This window comes from Macaca fascicularis, chromosome 13 (assembly GCF_037993035.2).
Source record: "Macaca fascicularis isolate 582-1 chromosome 13, T2T-MFA8v1.1".
Classification (NCBI taxonomy): Eukaryota; Metazoa; Chordata; class Mammalia; order Primates; family Cercopithecidae; genus Macaca; species Macaca fascicularis.
This window is the reverse complement of record NC_088387.1, coordinates 60,944,317-60,964,153: the sequence shown is the minus strand read 5'-3', so window position 1 is coordinate 60,964,153 and position 19,837 is coordinate 60,944,317. Positions and strand designations below refer to the sequence as shown.

The 19,837-nt window shown below is 39.4% G+C and overlaps 2 protein-coding genes across 15 annotated transcripts in view; one reads left to right on the top strand and one right to left on the bottom strand.

The window, feature by feature from the left end:
* The window catches only part of PUS10 (pseudouridine synthase 10), an 85,888-nt gene extending 66,925 nt beyond the window's left edge, over positions 1–18,963 (bottom strand). For 6 of the 14 annotated variants that reach the window (XR_012422348.1, XR_012422350.1, XR_012422349.1 and 3 more), the window contains exons 1-4: positions 17,759–17,935; positions 13,999–14,139; positions 10,977–11,231; positions 8,712–8,798 (exon numbers count right to left, since the gene is read on the bottom strand). Coding sequence is in view for 7 of the 14 variants with exons in the window: in XM_005575793.4 (XP_005575850.1) it covers positions 8,712–8,798; positions 10,977–11,231; positions 13,999–14,124 (468 nt within the window). In the remaining 7 variants the exon portion in view is untranslated. Of the gene's footprint in view, positions 1–8,711; positions 8,799–10,976; positions 11,232–13,998; positions 14,140–17,758; positions 18,165–18,223; positions 18,352–18,718 lie in introns of those variants that run through there. The other 8 variants (XR_012422351.1, XM_005575798.4, XM_005575796.4 and 5 more) reach the window with 6 other exon arrangements.
* The window catches only part of PEX13 (peroxisomal biogenesis factor 13), a 34,410-nt gene continuing 33,002 nt past the window's right edge, over positions 18,430–19,837 (top strand). The window contains exon 1 of the mRNA XM_005575800.5: positions 18,430–18,561. Within this exon, the coding sequence (XP_005575857.2) occupies positions 18,470–18,561 (92 nt within the window). The 5' untranslated portion in view covers positions 18,430–18,469. The remainder of the gene's footprint in view (positions 18,562–19,837) is intronic.

Sequence of the window (19,837 nt, the reverse complement as noted above, 5' to 3'; positions counted from 1 at the left end):
AGAGAACATACACAGATTTAGGAAGAGTGCCTGTCATACAAAATAAAAATGGAGAAGCCATGCACAAATGGACAAAAAGCAGAAAATACACATGCTAAATCAGAAAAGTTGAGTTAATGAACAAAGACAGCCAGCTCATGCCTGCACACACAATATATATATAGCTCTCTATACTTGAAGTTAAGAGAATTTTGTCACATTCTATTTATGAGCTAAACATAATTAGAAAAAATATAGTCCTTTAGAAAAAGAACATCAATCAATAATAGAAAGGAAATTACCAATTTAAAAAGATTCTAGGACTAATGGCCTGAGAGTTTAAGAAGCCTCTGTAAATACATACAAAATGTCTAGTATGTGCATTTTTAGAACAAAGGAATTCACTGCTTTCTTCAGATTCTGAATGAGATCGATAATCCTAAATTAGTTAAGAATCCACAGATTTAAGTAAAAATCCAAAGCCATTTGAATATCCATTTTTCAGAATTTAAAAAGAATTTCAGGCAGGCACAGTGGCTTATGCCTGTAATTCCAGCACTTTGGGAGGCCGAGGCAGATGTATCACCTGTCAGGAGTTCAAGACCAGCCTGGCCAACAAGATGAAACCTCGTCTCTACTAAAAATACAAAAATTAGCCAGGCGTGGTGGCACATGCCTGTAGTCCCAGCTACTCAGGGAGGCTGAAGCAGGAGAATCGCTTGAACCTGGGGGGCGGAGGTTTCAGTGAGCCGAGATCACGCCACTGCACTCCAGTCTGGGTGACAGTGAGATTTCATCTCAAAAAAAAAGAAAGAAGACAATTTCTTAAAATAAAAAAAATGCTGCTACAGAAATTGTACTGCCGTCTGTGGCCATACCACCCTGAATGTGCCTGATCTCGCATGATCTCAAAAGCTAAACAGAGTCGGGCCTGGTTAGTACTTGGATGGGTAGAAATGGTACTGCTTTTATTCTTAGCTAATTTTCTAGGGTCGTGTATAATTTGTAGTACTTACTGCAAAGTATGAAATTATAAAGTATAATAAATGATAGGGAAAGGTTTTGATCTGACAAAACTCCAACCATATCAAGTTGCATATTGAGAAGTGTTTCATCCAAGTAACACTTAAAAGACAATATACACATTTAAAGTCAATGGACTAAGCAAACTGTTTCCCATACCCTACCCATGAAAAGGGACCAATAAACCAAAGTGATAGTACAATATTGCCCTCTACTGGACTCAACTAGTAAAGATGACCCTAATAAAACTGAAAAGCATTCAGCTTTTAAAAGGACTTAATGGAATCTTTTCCCATAAATACAAATTTAACCTAATATTAGCATATGTCTGAGACATTCATTCTATAGTTTTTGTGTGGCATTATGATGCAGAAGTTTAGAGGAATCAATTATGAATATAAAATAACCACTACGGGGCCAGGTGCAGTGGCCTGTAACACTAGCACTTTGGGAGGCCACACCAGAAGGATCACTTGAGCCCAGGAGTTCAAGACCAGCCTTGGCAACATAGGGAGACCCCATCTCTAAAAAAAATAAAAAATAAGTTAGCTGGGCATAGTGGTATGCACCTGTGGTCTCAGTTACTCAGGAAGGTTAGGCGGGAGGATCACTTGAACCTAAGAGGTCAAGGCTGCAGTGAGCTGTGATCATACCACTGCACTCCAGCCTGGGTGACAGAGTGAGACCCCGTCTCAAATACATAAACACTGTAATAAATATTTTTGTTAAAACTATACAGAATCTTAGAGTTGAAAAGGCTTAAGATCTCTAGTCTAACCAACTATATAGTGCACACTTTCTATGTATCTTGGCCAAGTACATTGGCACTCTGTATCTATGGATCCTGCATCTATGAATTCAATCAATCCTGGATAGAAAACATTTGGGGGAAAAAAGGATCTGTACTGAACAGGTACAGACTTTTTCCTGTGATTATTCCCCAAATAATGTAGCATAACGACTATTTACATAGCATCCACATTGTATTATTATTATTATTATTATTATTAGTTGTTGTTGTTGTTGAGACGGAGTCTCGCTCTGTCGCCCAGGCTGGAATGCAGTGGTGCAAGCTCCGCCTCCCAGGTTCATGCCATTCTCCTGCCTCAGCCTCCCGAGTAGCTGGGACTACAGGCACCTGCCACCACGCCCGGCTAATTTCGTTTTATATTTTTAATAGAGATGGGGTTTCACCATGTTAGCCAGGATGGTCTCGATCTCCTGACCTCGTGATCTGCCCACCTCAGCCTCCCAAAGTGCTGGGATTACAGTCGTGAACCACTGCGCCCGGCCCCACATTGTATTATATAAGTAATCTTGAGATGATTTAAAGTATATAAGAGGATGTGTGTAAGTTATATGCAAATAGTATACCATTTTATATGAGAAACTTAAGCATCTGTGGATTTTGGTATCTCTGAGGGGCTCGGGGGTCCTGGAACCAACCCCCTATGGCTATCAAGGGACAATCGTATTTTCCAGCCTTGGCTTAAACACCCTAGTGACGGGAAGTCTCTGGAAACAATCTATCCTGTTCTGGATAATTCTTAATTCTTAATAGCTCTTGATTCTATTCTTGCAGCAATCTAATTCCTCTTTTATAAGGAAGCCCCTCAAATATTTAAGGAAAGCAAACTCATCCCACTGCATCATCTATTCTCCAAATTAAATAACCCAAGCTCCTTCAGCAGTGGATCCTGTGACCAGGTTTCAGATGGCCCCACCACCTGAATGCACTAAATCCTCTAAATGTGCATTCATTTTCTATTGCTTCTATAACAAGTTATCACAAATTTAGTGGTTTAAAACAACACCAATTTATTATCTTCAGGTCCCAGGTCTGACACAGGTCTCACTGGGCTAAAATCAAGGTGCCAGCAGGGCTGTGTTCCCTTCTGGAGGCTGTAAGTAATAAATCTGTTTCCTAGGCTTTTCTAGCTTCAAAAGAACATCCGCATTCCTTGGCTCATGGCTCCCTTCCTCCAGCTTCAGAATAAATGTTACATCTCTCTTACCATTATTTTATAATCACATCTCCCTCTTATCCTGACCTCTGTGGCCAACTTTCTTCCCCTTTGGAAAATTGCAACTGCCTTTATCTGTCTCCAGTCATTTGTAAAATCTGCTATTTTTAACCCATTTCCCTAGTGTTCCATTATTAGAACGCTAAGCTTGTGGGAGATATTTATATCCTACTGCTCAAGGTCATCACCAAGGTCTGATTTTTCACCAAAAAAATTTGCAACCTCCAGCATAAATGGGTTAAAAGCCCTCAAAAATCAGGAACAGCTGCAAGTTCTTTCTGAAGCTATACTGGAATGTAATGCACCCAGGTCTAAACACCTGAACCCATTTTGAAACGCTTCACCATGTGGAGCATTCATTCTCCCTTACCAATGACCAGTCTACCTCTTTTTGGAAGGAAGATCATTTTCCTCGACATAAAGCACAGAAGCAAAACAGGATTTTTCAGAGTCCTGCTTTCTCTATATCAGTTCCAAATAGCAGATCTATCCATCCTTTTCATCTTTTTCTTGCTCTGAACATAACTTTAAGTCCACAAATCCTCCTTAGCAATTCTTGAAAGCTTCTATTCATTAGTAGCTTCAGTTTTCTGGTTGCTGTTCTTATAGACATAAGCCATAAGCCACCTCTTTCTTTTTTTGTTTTTTTGTTTTGAGATGTAGTCTCCCCAGGATAGAGTACAGTGGCACAATCTCGGCTCACTGCAGCCTCTGCCTCCCAGGTTCAAATGATTATCCTGCCTCAGCCTCCTGAATAGCTGGGACTACAGGTGCACACCACCACACCCGGCTAATTTTTGTATTTTTAGTAGAGACGGGATTTTACTATGTTGGCTAGGCTGGTCTCGAACTCCTGACCTCAGGTGATCCACCCACCTCAGCCTCCCAAAGTGCTGGGATTATAGGCATGAGCCAACACCCAGCCAAGTCATCCTCTTTCATTTGCATTAATTTGACTTGACCTTTCCTGTACTTCTTTTGAAATTGATCCCAGATTGGCAAAACATTTAACTGTTGGAGTTGGATGACAGGTACACAGGGTTCATAGGCCAAACTAAAATGTCAAATAAATATATCTAAATACAAGCCTTTGTGTAAAAACAGAGGTAGAGACAGAAAGAGATCCCTATTTCTTATTCATTGAGATGTATTTTTCCCCAACCTTTTTTTTATTCATTGAGATAGTTTGGTTTGAATTAAAATGTGAATTGCACTTTGTTTGATGCTCTCAATCCTTTTATCTTCCAGCACAGAATCCTATGCCATTTTTCTTTGCCTTTTCTTTGTAGTGTTTGAAATACACCTATCAGAAGCTTAGGATATATTCTACTTATGCCTCTTCTTCCCATCCTTCAGGAATACAAATTTAAAAGGCTACCAATTTTTCATTTAGGACTAGATTAGTTGCCTCACCATCCTTTAGGAAAATGGTTCTCAGAGTGTTGTTGTAATAGCACCAGCATTACCTATGAGCTTGTTAGAAATGCAAATTCATGAGTCTCACCTGACCTACTGTATTAGCATCTCTGGGAATGGGGCCTGGGAAACTCTCCAAGTGAGTCTCATGCATATTAGAGAACCACTACTTTAGGAAAAGAAACAGTTCCAATCCAAAAGTTGTCAGATAACACACTTTTAGTTAAACATGATTTCCATCATGTACCCAGACACTGAGAGTCCCTCACACCACTGTATTCATTAGCCTTTGTGATTATTTTGTATCTGCAATTAATCAATCCTTCCCTTGGCCAGATATTATACAGTATACTTCTACTACTCTATCTATCCTATTTTGTTTTGTTGTGTTGTGTTTTGTTTTTTGAGACAGGATCTTACTTTGTTCCAGGCTGGAGTGGGAGTGCAGTGGTACAATCGCAGCTCACTGCAACCTCCGCCTCCTGGGCTACAGTGATCCTCCCACCTCAGTCTCCCCAGTTGCTGGGACCACAGGTACCACCGTGAGATCACTCTCAGGATCTCAAATCTCAGTGCAGGTACATAATTTCTTGCCATATCACGCTATTACATCTTTCCCCTTAACAAATCTGAGTCTTATAAGAAGGATTTATCCTTCCATTATTACATTCAAATGATAAAACCAAACCCAGAAAGTCACCATGACAGTCGTAAGGTATTTATTACTCTCTTATAATCTCAAATTCTGCTTATGCTTCTCCTCTTTAGTAGTATTCAGTTTAAAACTGTTCTGGTTGATTAGCTAGTTCCTTCTAAGAAAACACATTTCGGACATATACTCCATCCTGCTTCCATATTCTCCCGAACTCAGTGGAAAATGATTATTATACTATGAACAAAAATACAGACTTTTCTAAGCTTTTAAATTAATGCTTTTATAATGATGATAAATAATAACTACTGGGGCCAGGAGAGGTGGCTCACACCTGTAATCCCAGAACTTTGGGAGGCTGAGGCAAGTGGATCACTTGAGATCAGGAGGTCGAGACCAGCCTGACCAACATGGTGAAACCCCATACAGAAATTAGTTGGGTGTGGTGGCACATGCCTGTAATGCCAGCTACTTGTGAGGCTGAGGCAGGAAAATGGCTTGAACTTGGGAGGCGGAGGCTGCAGTGGGCCAAGACTGCACCACTGCACTCCAGCCTGGCTGACAGAACAAGACCTTGTCTCAAAAAAAAAAAAAAAATGCTATCATCAGAAAAGGATTAGTATAACCAGGAATATAGATGCGTTAATGCAAATTTTATTGCTTAATTTTTTTTTTTTGAGACAGGGCCTCGCTCTGTCACCCAGGCTAGAGTACAGTGGTGTGATCATGGCTCAATGCAGCTTCAACCCCCCAGGCCCAAGCAAGCCTCCCACCTTGCCCTCCAGGATAGCTGGGACTACAGATATGCATCACCACACCTAGCTAATTTTTAAATTTTTTTGTAGAGACAGACTCTCACTGTGTTGCCCAGGTTGGTCTTCAAGTGAACTCAAGAGATCCTCTCACCTCAGCCTCCCAAAGTGCTGGGATTACAGGCATGAGCTACTGTGACTGGCCGTTTAATTAAAAAAAAAAAACTTTACTCGAGGCCACCCCTTATTTCTTTTGTAAGCAGGAATATAATAAATACCACCATATTGATAAAATATTGTTGCTTTAAATAGATCTGTGATCATCTACTTCTTAGAAGTGGAAAAAACCAAATCATTCAAATGGACTCAATTGTATATTCTAGTGTGAATTATGAGATAATTGACATATATCAATTTTATGGATAGTATATTGATGTTTGTTCTACAAACAGACAAAGAAGTTCTAAGGTAGAGATATTTACAAGGTCTAAGTTGAAAGCCATATATGTAGAACATGGCACTAGAGAAATCACAGAATTTATATTCAAAATGCAGAATATTCTGAAGATATGTGTAACTAGTTCAAATTGAGATGTGTAACAAATAAGTGGTTTAAAAAGCAATTTATATACAGCCTGGCTTGCACAGCATATCTCAATTCCAAAGAAGTAATAAAAGATGGCAATAAAAGAATGTAACATATGGCCAGGCGCGGTGGCTCACGCCTGTAATCCCAGCACTCTGCGAGGCCGAGGCCAACAGATCACGAGGTCAGACGATCAAGACCATCCTGGTTAACACGGTGAAACCCCATTTCTACTAAAAAATACAAAAAATTAGCCGGGCATGGTGGCGGGTGCCTGTAGTCCCAGCGACTCGGGAGGCTGAGGCAGGAGAATGGCGTGAACCCAGAAGGCGGAGCTTGCAGTGAGCCAAGATTATGCCACTGTACTCTAGACTGGGTGACAGAGCGAGACTCTGTCTCAAAAAAAAAAAAAAAGAAAGTAACACAATAATAACAGAAAATAACGAACTGAACCACAAACATAATTTTCTGAAGAAACCTGGGATGTGAAAAGAGTATACTGCATATAAAACTGTAATTACTTGAACTATTATTCTTAGGAAATGAATAGGTAAAAATACATTACTCATTACTACAAATAAAACAATAAAACATGGCACATTAAACTATGGAAACATATTAATTCTTAATTAGAACAGTTACATATTTCTACTAAATAGTTTTCTGGTTAAAATCAGTTATGAAAAGTAGAGTTTAAGCAGAATAATTCTATTTTTAAAAACAGTATCTTCTGGCCAAGCACGGTGGCTCATGCCTGTAATCCCAGCACTTTGGGAAGCTGAGGCGGGCGGATCATCTGAGGTCAGGTGTCCGAGACCAGCCTGATCAACGTAGAGAAACCCCGTCTCCACTAAAAATACAAAAAAACTTAGCTGGCGTGGTGACGCATCCCCGTAAGCCCAGCTACTTGGGAGCCTGAGGCAGGAGAATCACTTGAACCTGGGAGGCAGAGGTTGCAGTGAGCTGAGAGGGCGCCATTGTACTCCAGCCTGGGCAACAAGAGTGAAACTCCATCACAAAAACACAAACAAACAAAAACAGTATCTTCTGTTTCTAATATGGAATAGAAATACCTTATGAATAGTAACATTAAGCTAATATTGTTAAAATCATCAAATAAGTGATAAAATGGATAATATGAATCTTAGTGTAAAAATATAAACTTTGATTCACAGGTTCTGAGGGTTATGGAAATATATAAATATAAGCTTTGAGAGGAAAGGTTTGATGGTAAGATATATAACCACATTCAGAAAATATACTTCTTATTCCTATTTGTTTCTCAAAACTCTCACTAAAGTGAGAGTCACTTAGCTTTTGGAAGTCTGTTTCTCTGTACCAAAATTGGACCAGAAGATGACACATCAGTGAGAAATGCTTTGATGATTGACTAGAAAATTAAGTGTTTATAAACCCAGTATATCATCATCATCATCATCTTTATTCTTCCATTTGTCAGTTATCTTGTCAGCAACACAGACACTATATAAAATCATCCTACCCTTTTTCACTTCCTGGCTCTTCTTTATCATTCTATCCAGCTTCAACGATCTTCAGCTTATTTAGGGCTAATAAACATGCTCACCCAAAGAAAGTGAGGGTTTACGATGTAATGTTCTGGTGATACTGTAGGTTTCTTAGGGGAAAGACATCTCATAAATATAAACGAATATGCTTAGAACCCATGGTTGTAATTTAAGATTACAGAAGTTTCTCACTATACTTCATTTAACAATATTAGCAAAATGTTATGTTTTCATGTCAGTTTTGACACATAAGAATAATACAGCAATGAATTTTTTTTCAATTAACAAAGAAAACAGTTTTAAAAAATAAGGCCAATTCTCTCCCTTTTATCATTGACTGGAAGATACGCCATCTTTTTATATTTTACTCCAGAGAGAATAAGGCTCATCATAATTGAAACGACTCTATTCTAGGACTATTCTAAAATGCACATATCCACCTCAAAAGATCTCTGGAAACCTAGTCAAATGTCTTTCTCTGACCATCATGCCTCACATGGAGCTAATAATGAAAGTCTACAACCGATTGAGGGACTTTAAAAAAGATGGCTGTCCTAGGAACAAAACTAATTCCTTTTGTCATTCACTCACTCAACAAGTATTTATTAAGCAGCTATAAATTGCTTCAATCATTCAATAAGTACACAAAATGTAAAAAATATAATAGAATAAGGAATATTTCTACATTCCCATTTTTTGAGAAATTCCTAGCATGCACTTCACATATAGTTTTATGCATGCAAATGACCTTACCTCTCTTACAGATAGTTGTGGTGGGAAGGAGACTGAAAATACCAAGCTGGTGAATTCAAACCCAGAGGCTTCAACCTTTTGGCACACCTAAAAAAGCATTACAATTACGTAAATTCCCAGGAATTGCTGAAAATATTACTTACTCTAATCTTAATAACATGAATTTCTGGTCTGGGAGATGACATGGCAAAACTTCCAAACTTTCACATTTGACAGTGGAACACTCACAAATATCTTGAGATTAAATATTGCCTAACTATGACCCTGAAGACTAATACTACAAAGAACCAAAACAGCCAGGAATAACATCTGCAGAATAAACTGTTAAGTGTCAAAATAGCTTTCTATTAGGTCACCCCCTAACTTTCAAACAAAACAAACCCAAACATAGCACTCTTGACAGAAAAAAACAAACAAAAGGCAATCCCACATTCAATCATTTACCTTCTACAGGGCTGTACCACCTGTCTTTTCGGGACAATAATAAGTACAACTAGAAATGAACTTTTCTGTAATTCAGCTATATTAAACAGCAAAATGAAAACAAACTGCTACATTTTTCTTCAATTAAATAGCACTTATGACTGAAACACATGAATATACATTTTATTAATTTTCAGATATGTCAATTAAAAAGTAATTTGAGAATCGTAGGTTTTGGTTTTTTAAAAAAATTAAGAAAATATTTTAATGATCCAATTGTGTGAAAAAAAGTTGAAATGAATGGCAGTGTTCCTTTCAATATAAAAATTCTTGTACTGGGGCATGGTGGCATGCACCTGTAGTCCCAGCTACTTGGGAGGCTAAGGTATGAGGATCACCTGAGCCCAGAGGTGGAGGTTGCAATGAGCCGGTATCATGCTACTGCACTCCAGCCTGGGTGACACAGTGAGACCCTGTCTCAAAACAAAAACAAAAACAAAAACCAGAAGGTCGGGCGCGATGGCTCATGCCTATAATCCCAACATTTTGGGAGGCCAAGTCAGACAGATGACCTGAGGTCAGGAGTTTGAGACCTGAGGTCAGGCCCACATGGTGAAACCCCGTATCTACTAAAAATACAAAAATTAGCTGGGCGTGGCAGCACATGCCTGTAATCGCAGCTACTTAGGAGGCTGAGGAAAGAGAATCATTTGAACCCGGGAGGTGGAGGTTGTAGTGAGCTGAGACTGCACCACTGCACTCCAGCCTGGGTGACAAGAGTGAAACTCTGTCTCGGAAAAAAAAAAAAGAATTCGGCCAGGTGTGGTGGCTCACGCCTGCGCCTGTAATCCCAGCACTTTGGGCCAAGGTGGGCAGATCACAAGGTCAAGAGATCGAGACCATCCTGGCTAACACAGTAAAACCCTGTGTCTACTGAAAATACTAAAAATTAGCCGGGCGTGGTGTTGGGTGCCTGTAGTGCCAGTTACTAGGGAGGCTGAGGTAGGAGAATGGCATGGACACAAGAGGCAGAGCTTACACTGAGCCGAGATCACGCCATTCATTGCGCTCCAGCCTGAGCAACAGAGCGAGACTCCGTCTCAAAAAAAAAAAAAAAAAAAAAAATTGAATTCTTGGCCTTGGCCAGGTGCAGTGACTCACACCTGTAATCCCAGTACTTTGAGAGGCCAAGGCAGGAGGATGACTGGAGGCCAGTTGTTCAAGACCAGCACAGTAACATAGGGAGACCCTACCTCTACAAAAAGATTTAAAAATTAGGGCCAGGCGCAGTGGCTCATGTCTGTAATCCCAGCACTTTGGGAGGCCAAGGCAGGCAGATCATCTGAGGTTGGGAGTTTGAGACCAGCCTGACCAACATGGAGAAACCTTGTCTCTACTAAAAATACAAAATTAGCCAGGCATGGTCGCGCATGCCTGTAATCGCAGCTACTCGGGAGGCTGAGGCAGGACAATCACTTGAACCTGGGAAGTGGAGGTTGCGATGAGCCAAGATCGCGTCATTGCACTATGGCCTGGACAACAAGAACAAAACTCCATCTCAAAAAAAAAGAAAAAAAAATTAGGTGGGCATGGTGGTACATGCCTATAGTCCTAGTTACTCAGAAGGCTGATGTAGGAGGATTGCTTGAGTCCCAGGAGTTAGAGGCTGCAGTGAGCTGTGATTGTACCACTGCACTTCAGCCTAGGCAATAGAATAAAACCCAAAAAAGAAAAGAAAAAAGAATTGTCCTATCTCCAAAAAAGGAAAGAAAAAAGAATTCTTGGTCTTAAGACTGAAAATCTCTACATAATTGCACCTATAATGAAAAACAGGTTATTTACCTTTTTAACGAAATCTTTCTCACAGAATTCTTGAAGAATTCCTAGGCATACATTACATACATTTAAATTTGAGTTCTTGGAAGCAATGCTTCCATCTTGACTAAGAGAGATCCTTCCCTCTCCATTTTGACTTAGATTATCAATACTATCTTCCAGTTCTTGCAGTCGAATTTTCTTGGGAGGTGGGTTCATAACTTCCAAAATTAATTCATCTTTTTCAGTTTCCAGAAATTTCTGTAGTTCATTGAGCAACTCCTGGAAAGTTAATGAAAGAAAAAGTAATGACCCACTGACAATGTCCTTAAGGCTTTCTAGGTAAGACGAAACAAGAAAATACGAGTGAAAATTAGGACATATCACAGATTTTACAATGTTGACATATCAATTCTGAAGCAATCCAGTTATTTTATTAGCCAGCATTGGCTTTTATGGAATTTAAAAGAGAATTACCTATCTCTATTATATATGTGGGAATACTTTTTCAAAAGAGTTCCATATATCAGTGAAGCAAAAGTCATAAATCTGAGGGAGAAAGGCTCCATTACAAATTTGTTAATTTGTAATTCTGTTGTGAGTCATTCACTTGCTAATTTCAGTAAAAACAAACTTCAGTTCTAATGATTAACATATAAAAATACAAACTGAATTTCCATCCTTGCTAGGTTATTTAATAACCTCACAATTACTAAGCGCTCACAAGTATAATATTTATTTAATATGAAATCTGATCATTAGAGGTAGTCTAATAAGTAAAAATAATTTGGAGAAAATTTACTAAGAAAAGTACACAAATGCTGACAATGCTGAAAGTTAGCATATGATTATAAACTATTTCCATATATTAATTGAAAGACATGCTCTACTATATTCTAGTTTGCCTAATTTCTGTCTTGTATTAGAACTTGCATTTCTTTGAAACCATTCTCATATTTCTCTCATTCAGATATTCCTCTCATCTAAATACTCAGAGTATTTTCCCGTTTTGTTTAGACATGTTTTTTATGCCATTGATGAAAAAGTATCTTTTTCAAATTCATTCAGATGACAATTTACTGACTCTAAAGGGAAAAAATCTTCCACTCAAACAAATTTAAATCCACTTTATTGAGAAATTAGCTCACCTGCTTTAACAGATAAATATACGTACATACATATACAGGTACATTTTGACTCACACAAATGTTTGTTGTTACCTAAAATCTGTAATATAGGTAAAACATAGTGCATATACAGATGTGCATATACATACATAGCTACATGAATAGAACAGATCAAAATTTAAGAACATTTCCAAAAACTTGTCCAAATATTCTTGTATATTTCTTTACATAAAATGAAACACACAAAAGTTGGTAACACTCAGTCTCTTAATATAAATTTACAATCTAATAACATAATAGAGTAATAGTTTAATATAAATTTAAAATCTAATAACATATAATAGAATAATAATCTGAAAAAATGTGTAAGCAGGGTTACACAAAACCAGTCTTATTACTTTACAGTCATATTGTGTATAAATGAATATACACATATTTAAATCATCATAGCACAAGTACCATTTCTGGTTTGTTTTTTGTTTTTGTTTTCTTAATTTTCAGACGGAGTCTCACAGTCACCCAGGCTAGAGTGCAGTGGCACAATCTCGGCTCACTGCAACCTCCACACCCCCGACCCCCAAGTTCAAGCGATTCTCCTGCCTCAGCCTCCCAAGTAGCTGGGATTACAGGCATCTGCCACGGCGCCCAGCTAATTTTTGTATTTTTAGTAGAGACAGGGTTTTACCGTCTTGGCCAGGCTGGTCTTGAACCCCTGACCTCATGATTTATCCACCTTGACCTCCCAAAGTGCTGGGATTACAGGCGTGAGCCACCACGCCCGGCCAATTTCTGGTTTTCAAAGTGTTTCCAGTGTTTCCACATACTTTATTAGGTATCGTCCCTTAAAGTCCTGTGAGGTGGGTATTATCATCATTCCCATTTACAGAGGAGTAAACTGAAGCTGCAAAGTGGTGGAACTGGGATTCAAATCCATGTCTTCTAGCTCCAAATCCTAGGTTTTGAATTCAGTCAGACTGCTCAAATCCTAGCTTGCTCACTTAATAGCTGTGTAACTTTGGGCAGGTTGCTTAACCTCTCTGTATCTCAGTTTCTTCATCTGAAAATAGAGACAATCATAGTATGTACTTACCTAATCAGTTTATGAGAATTATATGAGAGCTTGACATATAGTAATGATAATTGAATATTATGTATTATTATTGCCAAAATAATAGAAACAACAACATTTTAAAAATAACTGATACTACTAACTCCTGGACAATTTTTTAAATTACAAGAAACTGTGTGTGTATATGTTGTATACATACTGTCTATAAAGTATATATTTACATATGTATTATTACTATTTGCCTCTAAAAAGAGTATCATTTTTAGAATCAAACATTTCATAAATGTTACACATCTTATGCAAAAAGTATTATATTAAACGTCAAAGCTCTCTGTATATCACCATAAATGTCAAAGATCTCTGTATATTACTTTTGTCATTAATAACAGTAATAATGATTATGATAAGCATTTATTTCTAAAGGACTCCAAATACCTATTTATAAATACCACTAGTAATATAGAAAATGGGAAAAAACAGAAAAAGGCAACCATACCCACAATGCTTCCACTTAGTAGGACATGTAAGGAATATTAGCCCCTCTTGGGAGGAAGCAATATTTTGTGATATTGTGTTTAGATATCCTTTAGGAAACATCTATACAAACGTTAAATGCACCAGGGAGTTCCTCCACAAAGATCCCATTACACTAAATGTTAGATACCTAGATACAATCACTTAAGAAGGAACTTACATTTCTGAGACTATTCCAAAATTAAGACTATCACTCATTTTATTATAGATTTTTAATTTAAAAAAGAGTTATGAATATATACCTGCTCTCAAAAGTACAGGCATTCATTGTAAAATATAGAGAACCTTCTCTTAACTTGAAAAAAAAAGAAGAAAATACCTTGTATGGAAGTTTGTAAGGTGCATGAAAATCCACACCACAGAATCTGAAGATACATCTTGGACAAGTACCAGTACTGAGCAACAACTGGGCCACATGCTTGTTTTCCTCAGTCAGTGGGAACATACTGAATAATTATAACTAGAAAGAAAAAAAGTAAAACTAATGATCAGCTTCTGCATTTTACTGTCACAGACAAGTCATCATGTTTAGGGATAAAAACTAGCTTTCATTTGAAAAGCACTATTGTGTACTCTCTAACCAAGCCCCTTTCATTATACACATATTATAAAATACAAACTTGAAGGAAGTTTATAAAATGGATCCAGTAAAGGTTTCTAATTGTTAAGAAATTTAGTTTAGCATTCTGGATTATGATAAAATATATCAATATAACTAAGTTGATCAAAAGAAATAAAAATAATCAAGAATGGTTGCTTCTGAAGAGGGTAATGAAAACAGAGGTACAGGGTGAAATTTTGCTCTTTGTTTTGTACCATTCAGTATTGTACAAAGTTAATTCATTAAACTTTTCCTATAAGAAATTAAAAATGAGTTTGCTGGTGGTGGGGCTTAGAAAGCCATACCCCAAAATGAAGGCCTCAGCAGCAGCCTCAGAAGCAAAACTTTTTCTCTGACCTTCTGCCCTCCTGTCTCTCAGTCTCATTCTTCCCCAGACTAGCCATAGAAAAACTACTGTCCCTCTTCCTCAAGGTGAGTCATAGAAACCAGAACTCCCTTTCCCCAAAGCCAGTCATAAAATCTAAAAATATTACTCAAATTTGGTCAGGTGCAGTAGCTCATGCCTGTAATCCCAGCACTTTGGGAGGCCGAGGTGAGTGGATCTTCTGAGGTCAGGAGTTTGAGACCAGCCTGGCCAACATGGTGAAGCCCCATCTCTACTACAAATACAAAAACTATTAGCCAGGTGTGTTGGCGTGTGCCTGTACTCCCAGCTACTCAGGAGGCTGAGACAAGAGAATCACTTGAACCCTGGGAGGCGGAGGTTGTAACGAGCCAAGATTGTGCCACTTCACTCCAGCCTGGGCAATGACAGTGAAACTCCATCTCAAACAAACAAACAAACAACAACAACAAAAAACCTCCAACAAAAACAAATTAAGTACATAGTATTTGAGAGCAACGGTTTGCTTAAGTTGCCAATTTTTGCAATTTAAATAAACTCACAAAAAAAATACTATATAGAGAATGAGGGCAAATCTGTCTCCTGTTACCAGGAAGGAGGGGTACTAAAAATTCAAACAACCTAATTTGTTCAGCAAAACTAGATCTTCTAATTAGTGAAACAGTCCATATTACCTTAAAATGATCAACTACCAATATTTTAGAAAATAATCATTGCATGGCAATCTTGTGGCATGCTATAACTGTGGTCATAGAAACAGTGGCATCTTTTAATTTGTGCAGTTTCATAATTCAAATGAACTTGCTTAAAATTTGTGGAAGGGTGAAGCTCTTCCCAACAGCTTAGTATAAAGATGTGATTCTTCTAGTCTGTGTTTTCCACACCTCTAAAACTTACTACTTACTTCCAAGTTGCTAAATGTTTGGGGCCACTTATCAAGATTCTTGCACAAAATAATGAGGAAGACAGGTATATAGTTACATAGAACTCTTCACCATAAAAATCAGTTCAGCAGCCAGGACGACTAAAAACAGATTGCATCTGGCTGAATTCTAATTCAGGTGAATATGTGAGTCAGCAGGGAGAAAAAAATCAGGCTTGTATGGACACACCATACAAGCTGACTAGGTGACAACTTTGAGACACCAGAATTGAGAAACATGTATTTAGGGTTGCCTAAGTGAATTTGGGCTCCATGGTATTTTCAAGAAAGAGGACAGAATATGTGGAAAACAACCTCTAAACAATGAAGATCTGGCCAGGCCCAGTGGCTCACACCTGTAATCCTAGCACTTTGGGAGGCCAAGGCAGGCATATCACTTGAGGTTTGGAGTTCAAGACCAGCCTGGCCAACATGGTGAAACTCCATCTTTATTAAAATACAAAAATTAGCCAGGTGTGGTGGTACGTGCCTTTAATCCCTGCTACTCGGGAGGTTGAGGCAGGAGAATCGCTTGAACCCAGTAGGTGGAGGTTGCAGTAAGCCCAGCACTTTGGGAGGCCATGGCAGGCGGATCATAAGGTCCGGAGATCAAGACCATCCTGGTTAACACGATGAAATGCCATCTCTACTAAAAATACAAAAAATTAGCCAGGCATGGTGGCACGTGCTTGTAGTCCCAGCTACTCCAGAGGCTGAGGCAGGAGAATCGCCTGAACCCAGGAGGCAGAGGTTGCAGTGAGCCAAGATCGCACCACTGTACTCCAGCCTGGGCGAAAGACCGAGACTCCATCTCAAAATAAATAAATAAATAAATAAATAAATAAATAAATAAATAAAATCTGTGTGGTCAAGGTCAAGTCATTATTATTTACTAGTGATCTGTATCCCTTTTCCCAGTCCATTTAATCTAGTTTGATGCAGAGAAAAGATTGGATGCTGTGAGGGGCTGAATATAAGCATTTACAGTGCATCTCTGACTACATACACAGAGAAACTGTTTCTGTTTCACCGGTTATTCTAAGTTATTTTTTCTCCATTAGTTTAGCTTAAGAATTTTACTTAATTCAGAAGTAACATTTAACTCAAAAAGAAACACAAATACACCCTCTTCCAATAAACAAATCAATAAGCACTTTAAAAGGACACTTAATGATTTCCCTAGAGACTTAAATAGCTATATTAAAATTTATTTTATTTTCCATGGCTATAAGACCATGTTTATTTCTCCAATAAATTCACAAGAACAAAGGTATCATGCAAAGCGAATAAACGACACATTACAAACTCCTGGCTCTGAGAAGTTCCCAAACCTGATTGATGAGAATTACAAAACTTCCAGTCCTGAGTAATTTGAAGAGGTCTAAAAATAGACCCCAAACAAACAAAAAGACCTCTTTTGAATGTGTGTTAATAAACGAGCTATGAATTTACAAACCTCTCAACATCATTTTCACCTCCTAACAATCTATCAACTTCTCAATTTCACCTACCAACAATCTATCAACATTAAAAGGAGAAAACACGTTACGCCTTAAATTTGATTGTTTCATCGTGAGGTAATGAAATGTCAGGATTTCATAAGACATCAGAAATCGGTAGTCCATATTAGATTATGTTTGAAAGCAAGCCCTGAAAAAGGCATCCCATAATGTAAGTTTTCCAGTGTTGGTTACCCTCAAGATGTTTCCTTTTCGTTTACGTGTTTGTTTTATAGAAACAACGCTAACAAGTTGCTACACAGCCGCCTTTCACGTGTCAGGCTCCCTAGGAGGACTGAATCCCTCCTCCCCAGACCAAGGATAACTAGCCCAGTCTCTGGCTTACTGGAGGAGAGGAAGGACTTTATTTTCACCTCCTGGACGATTACAAAAACTAGTCATCGAAAACGAGGAAACGAGCAGGGTGTGAGAAAAAACTGCCTGAGTCTCATATCCTAAGATCTTTTAAACTCCTTTCCCTACCGAAGGGTGTCATTCGTACCGCGGCGTGGGGCTGGGGGTGTGGATTTACGGGGAAAAAGGTGATCACACTTCACTGGGCTTCTGAAACATTCAGCTATGGAATCTACTGTGGACTCTTGAAAAGTTCATCCCGAGATCTAACCTCAAGCCTCAGTTTTGGCCAAGCAAGCCCTTCCCCCTTCGGTCAGGTGCAACAAACTTCCCACTCACCCCTCCTTTGCTAACAAAGCCGCTCCAGCAGGAGAGAAATGACCTCTCTCTCTCGCCACACCTCTTCTGCACCCAGTCTGCACTCCTTCACCTCATACGTACCCGCCTCACCTTCTCCCCAGACGCCGGAGCCTGAGATTTAACCCCTTCCGGCCCTCGAAGGGAACGGGGAAGACTAAAGACAACGCACCTATTGCGTCTAGCAATTCTGTTCCCCGAGGAAACGTGAGCTTTAAACGAAAGTACCAGCCCGTTCTCGCTAGGACTAAGTGAGCTTCTCCCTTCTTGTTTGTAGGGAAATCCGTCAAATCGCCTACTTTGCCACCTCACCCCACAGCCCCCGCGACTGTAGGAGTGCGTGGGGCTTTACTCCCAGCCTTACTGGTCCACTCCCAGAAAAGCCTCTGTCGGACTCTGACGTCTAGGGAGTCGTAGCCGTTGCCAGAAATATCGATGAGCCTTTACCCTGAGATTTAGAACAGGAGCTCTTCCTGGGGCAAATACAAAGAACGTGTTTCTTCCTACAAATTAGTAGCATCCTCTCGCTGTATGGATTCAGCTGGCGAAGTAACTCAAGCCTTGTTCTGACTGCCAGGGTGGGAGGGGTGGACGGCTCGGTGTTCTTCCCGTTGTGCCTTGCGTTCGAGGTGCTGGTCTACGCTGGCCTGGACAGTCCGGGCTAGGAGCGGGAGCCGAGCGGAGGCGGAGGAGATGGCGTCCCAGCCGCCACCTCCCCCGAAACCCTGGGAGACCCGCCGAATTCCGGGAGCCGGACCGGGACCAGGACCCGGCCCCACTTTCCAGTGAGTGTGGGATTCTTCAGGCTGGGAGGTTGGTGGGCCCGAGCGGGGACTTGGCCGAAGGCGGTTGAAGCGGTTGTTGGGGGAGGTATTCCCTCCCCCCCTTTTAACCAGTCCCCAACCTTGCGGGTAGGAGTCGAGGTGGAGTTGGGGCGCTTACCAGTGGGGATTTTTCAGTGTCTCACAGCTGTTTCTGACCCCCGGCAACTCTTAAGCACCAACGTTTTTTTCGGGAGCTCCTGGGCGTCTCTCTGGGTCTCTGTGCTTGAAAGAAAGCGGGGCGGGTTCCTACCTACCCCTTCTGTTTTCACTTTGACAGAACGGCTTCACTATCTTTAGAGCATAGACTTTGGGTCTGTAGCAGTTGACAGATGCATTTGTCCAGCCACGGCATCGGTAGGGAACAAAGTCTCGTTAAAGGTGTTAACCTCTCGAGAAGTTGCCGAAAGCCCGAAAGGTTTTACGCAACTAGAACTCAGGCCCCGAACGCTTTGCCTTCTTTTCCAGCGTAACTCAGCCAGTGTTTCAGTTTGAGATTGGAGAAGCAACATTAAAGCAGGAGTTCTAGATCTGAGGCCTATGGATGGCCTTTGTGTGCAAAATGATGTATTTTTCTGAGGGCTATAGTTTTTTGTTTGGTTTTTAATCAGTATCAGTTGGTTTCTAGGACTTTGAAAAGGCTAAAACATGCAGAGTTGGGAGTGTTTCATGGCCTCGTGTGGCTTTTGTTTGGTAGTACTGGACATCTTAATTCAGATAGGTGTGATTCAAATGTCAAATCAACTACTATTGTAGATTTTCGTAAGCGTAAAAACCCCAACATATTGGAATGTATTTCTGCTGTGTTCTGAAATCTTTTATTTAAACACTAAAATGCTTTAACACGGTAACTACTTAGTTTAATAAGGATATATACATAACAAGTAATAAGCTTTAATTAGGCTGGTAAGCCACGGTGACATTATCTGCTACCTTTTTTATGATTCGGTTCTTTTTTCCCCATTTAGACTGCTTGTCGAATGAGAAGAGGTTTTATTTTTTGCATCTGTTAAAGTTCTTTTTATGTAAAATTAACCATTTGCTCACTTTATCATGAAATATTTTAAACACAGAGACTAGCAGAGAGTAAGAATACCTGTTTATTCACTACCCAACTTTAAAAAATGTTAACATTTGCCAAATTTATGTCGCATTTTTAAAAATAAAAGTTAAAGTCTCCCATTCTTCTTTGTAGTAGTGACTATTGTCCTTATTTGGTGTTTCGCATACCCAGTAATGT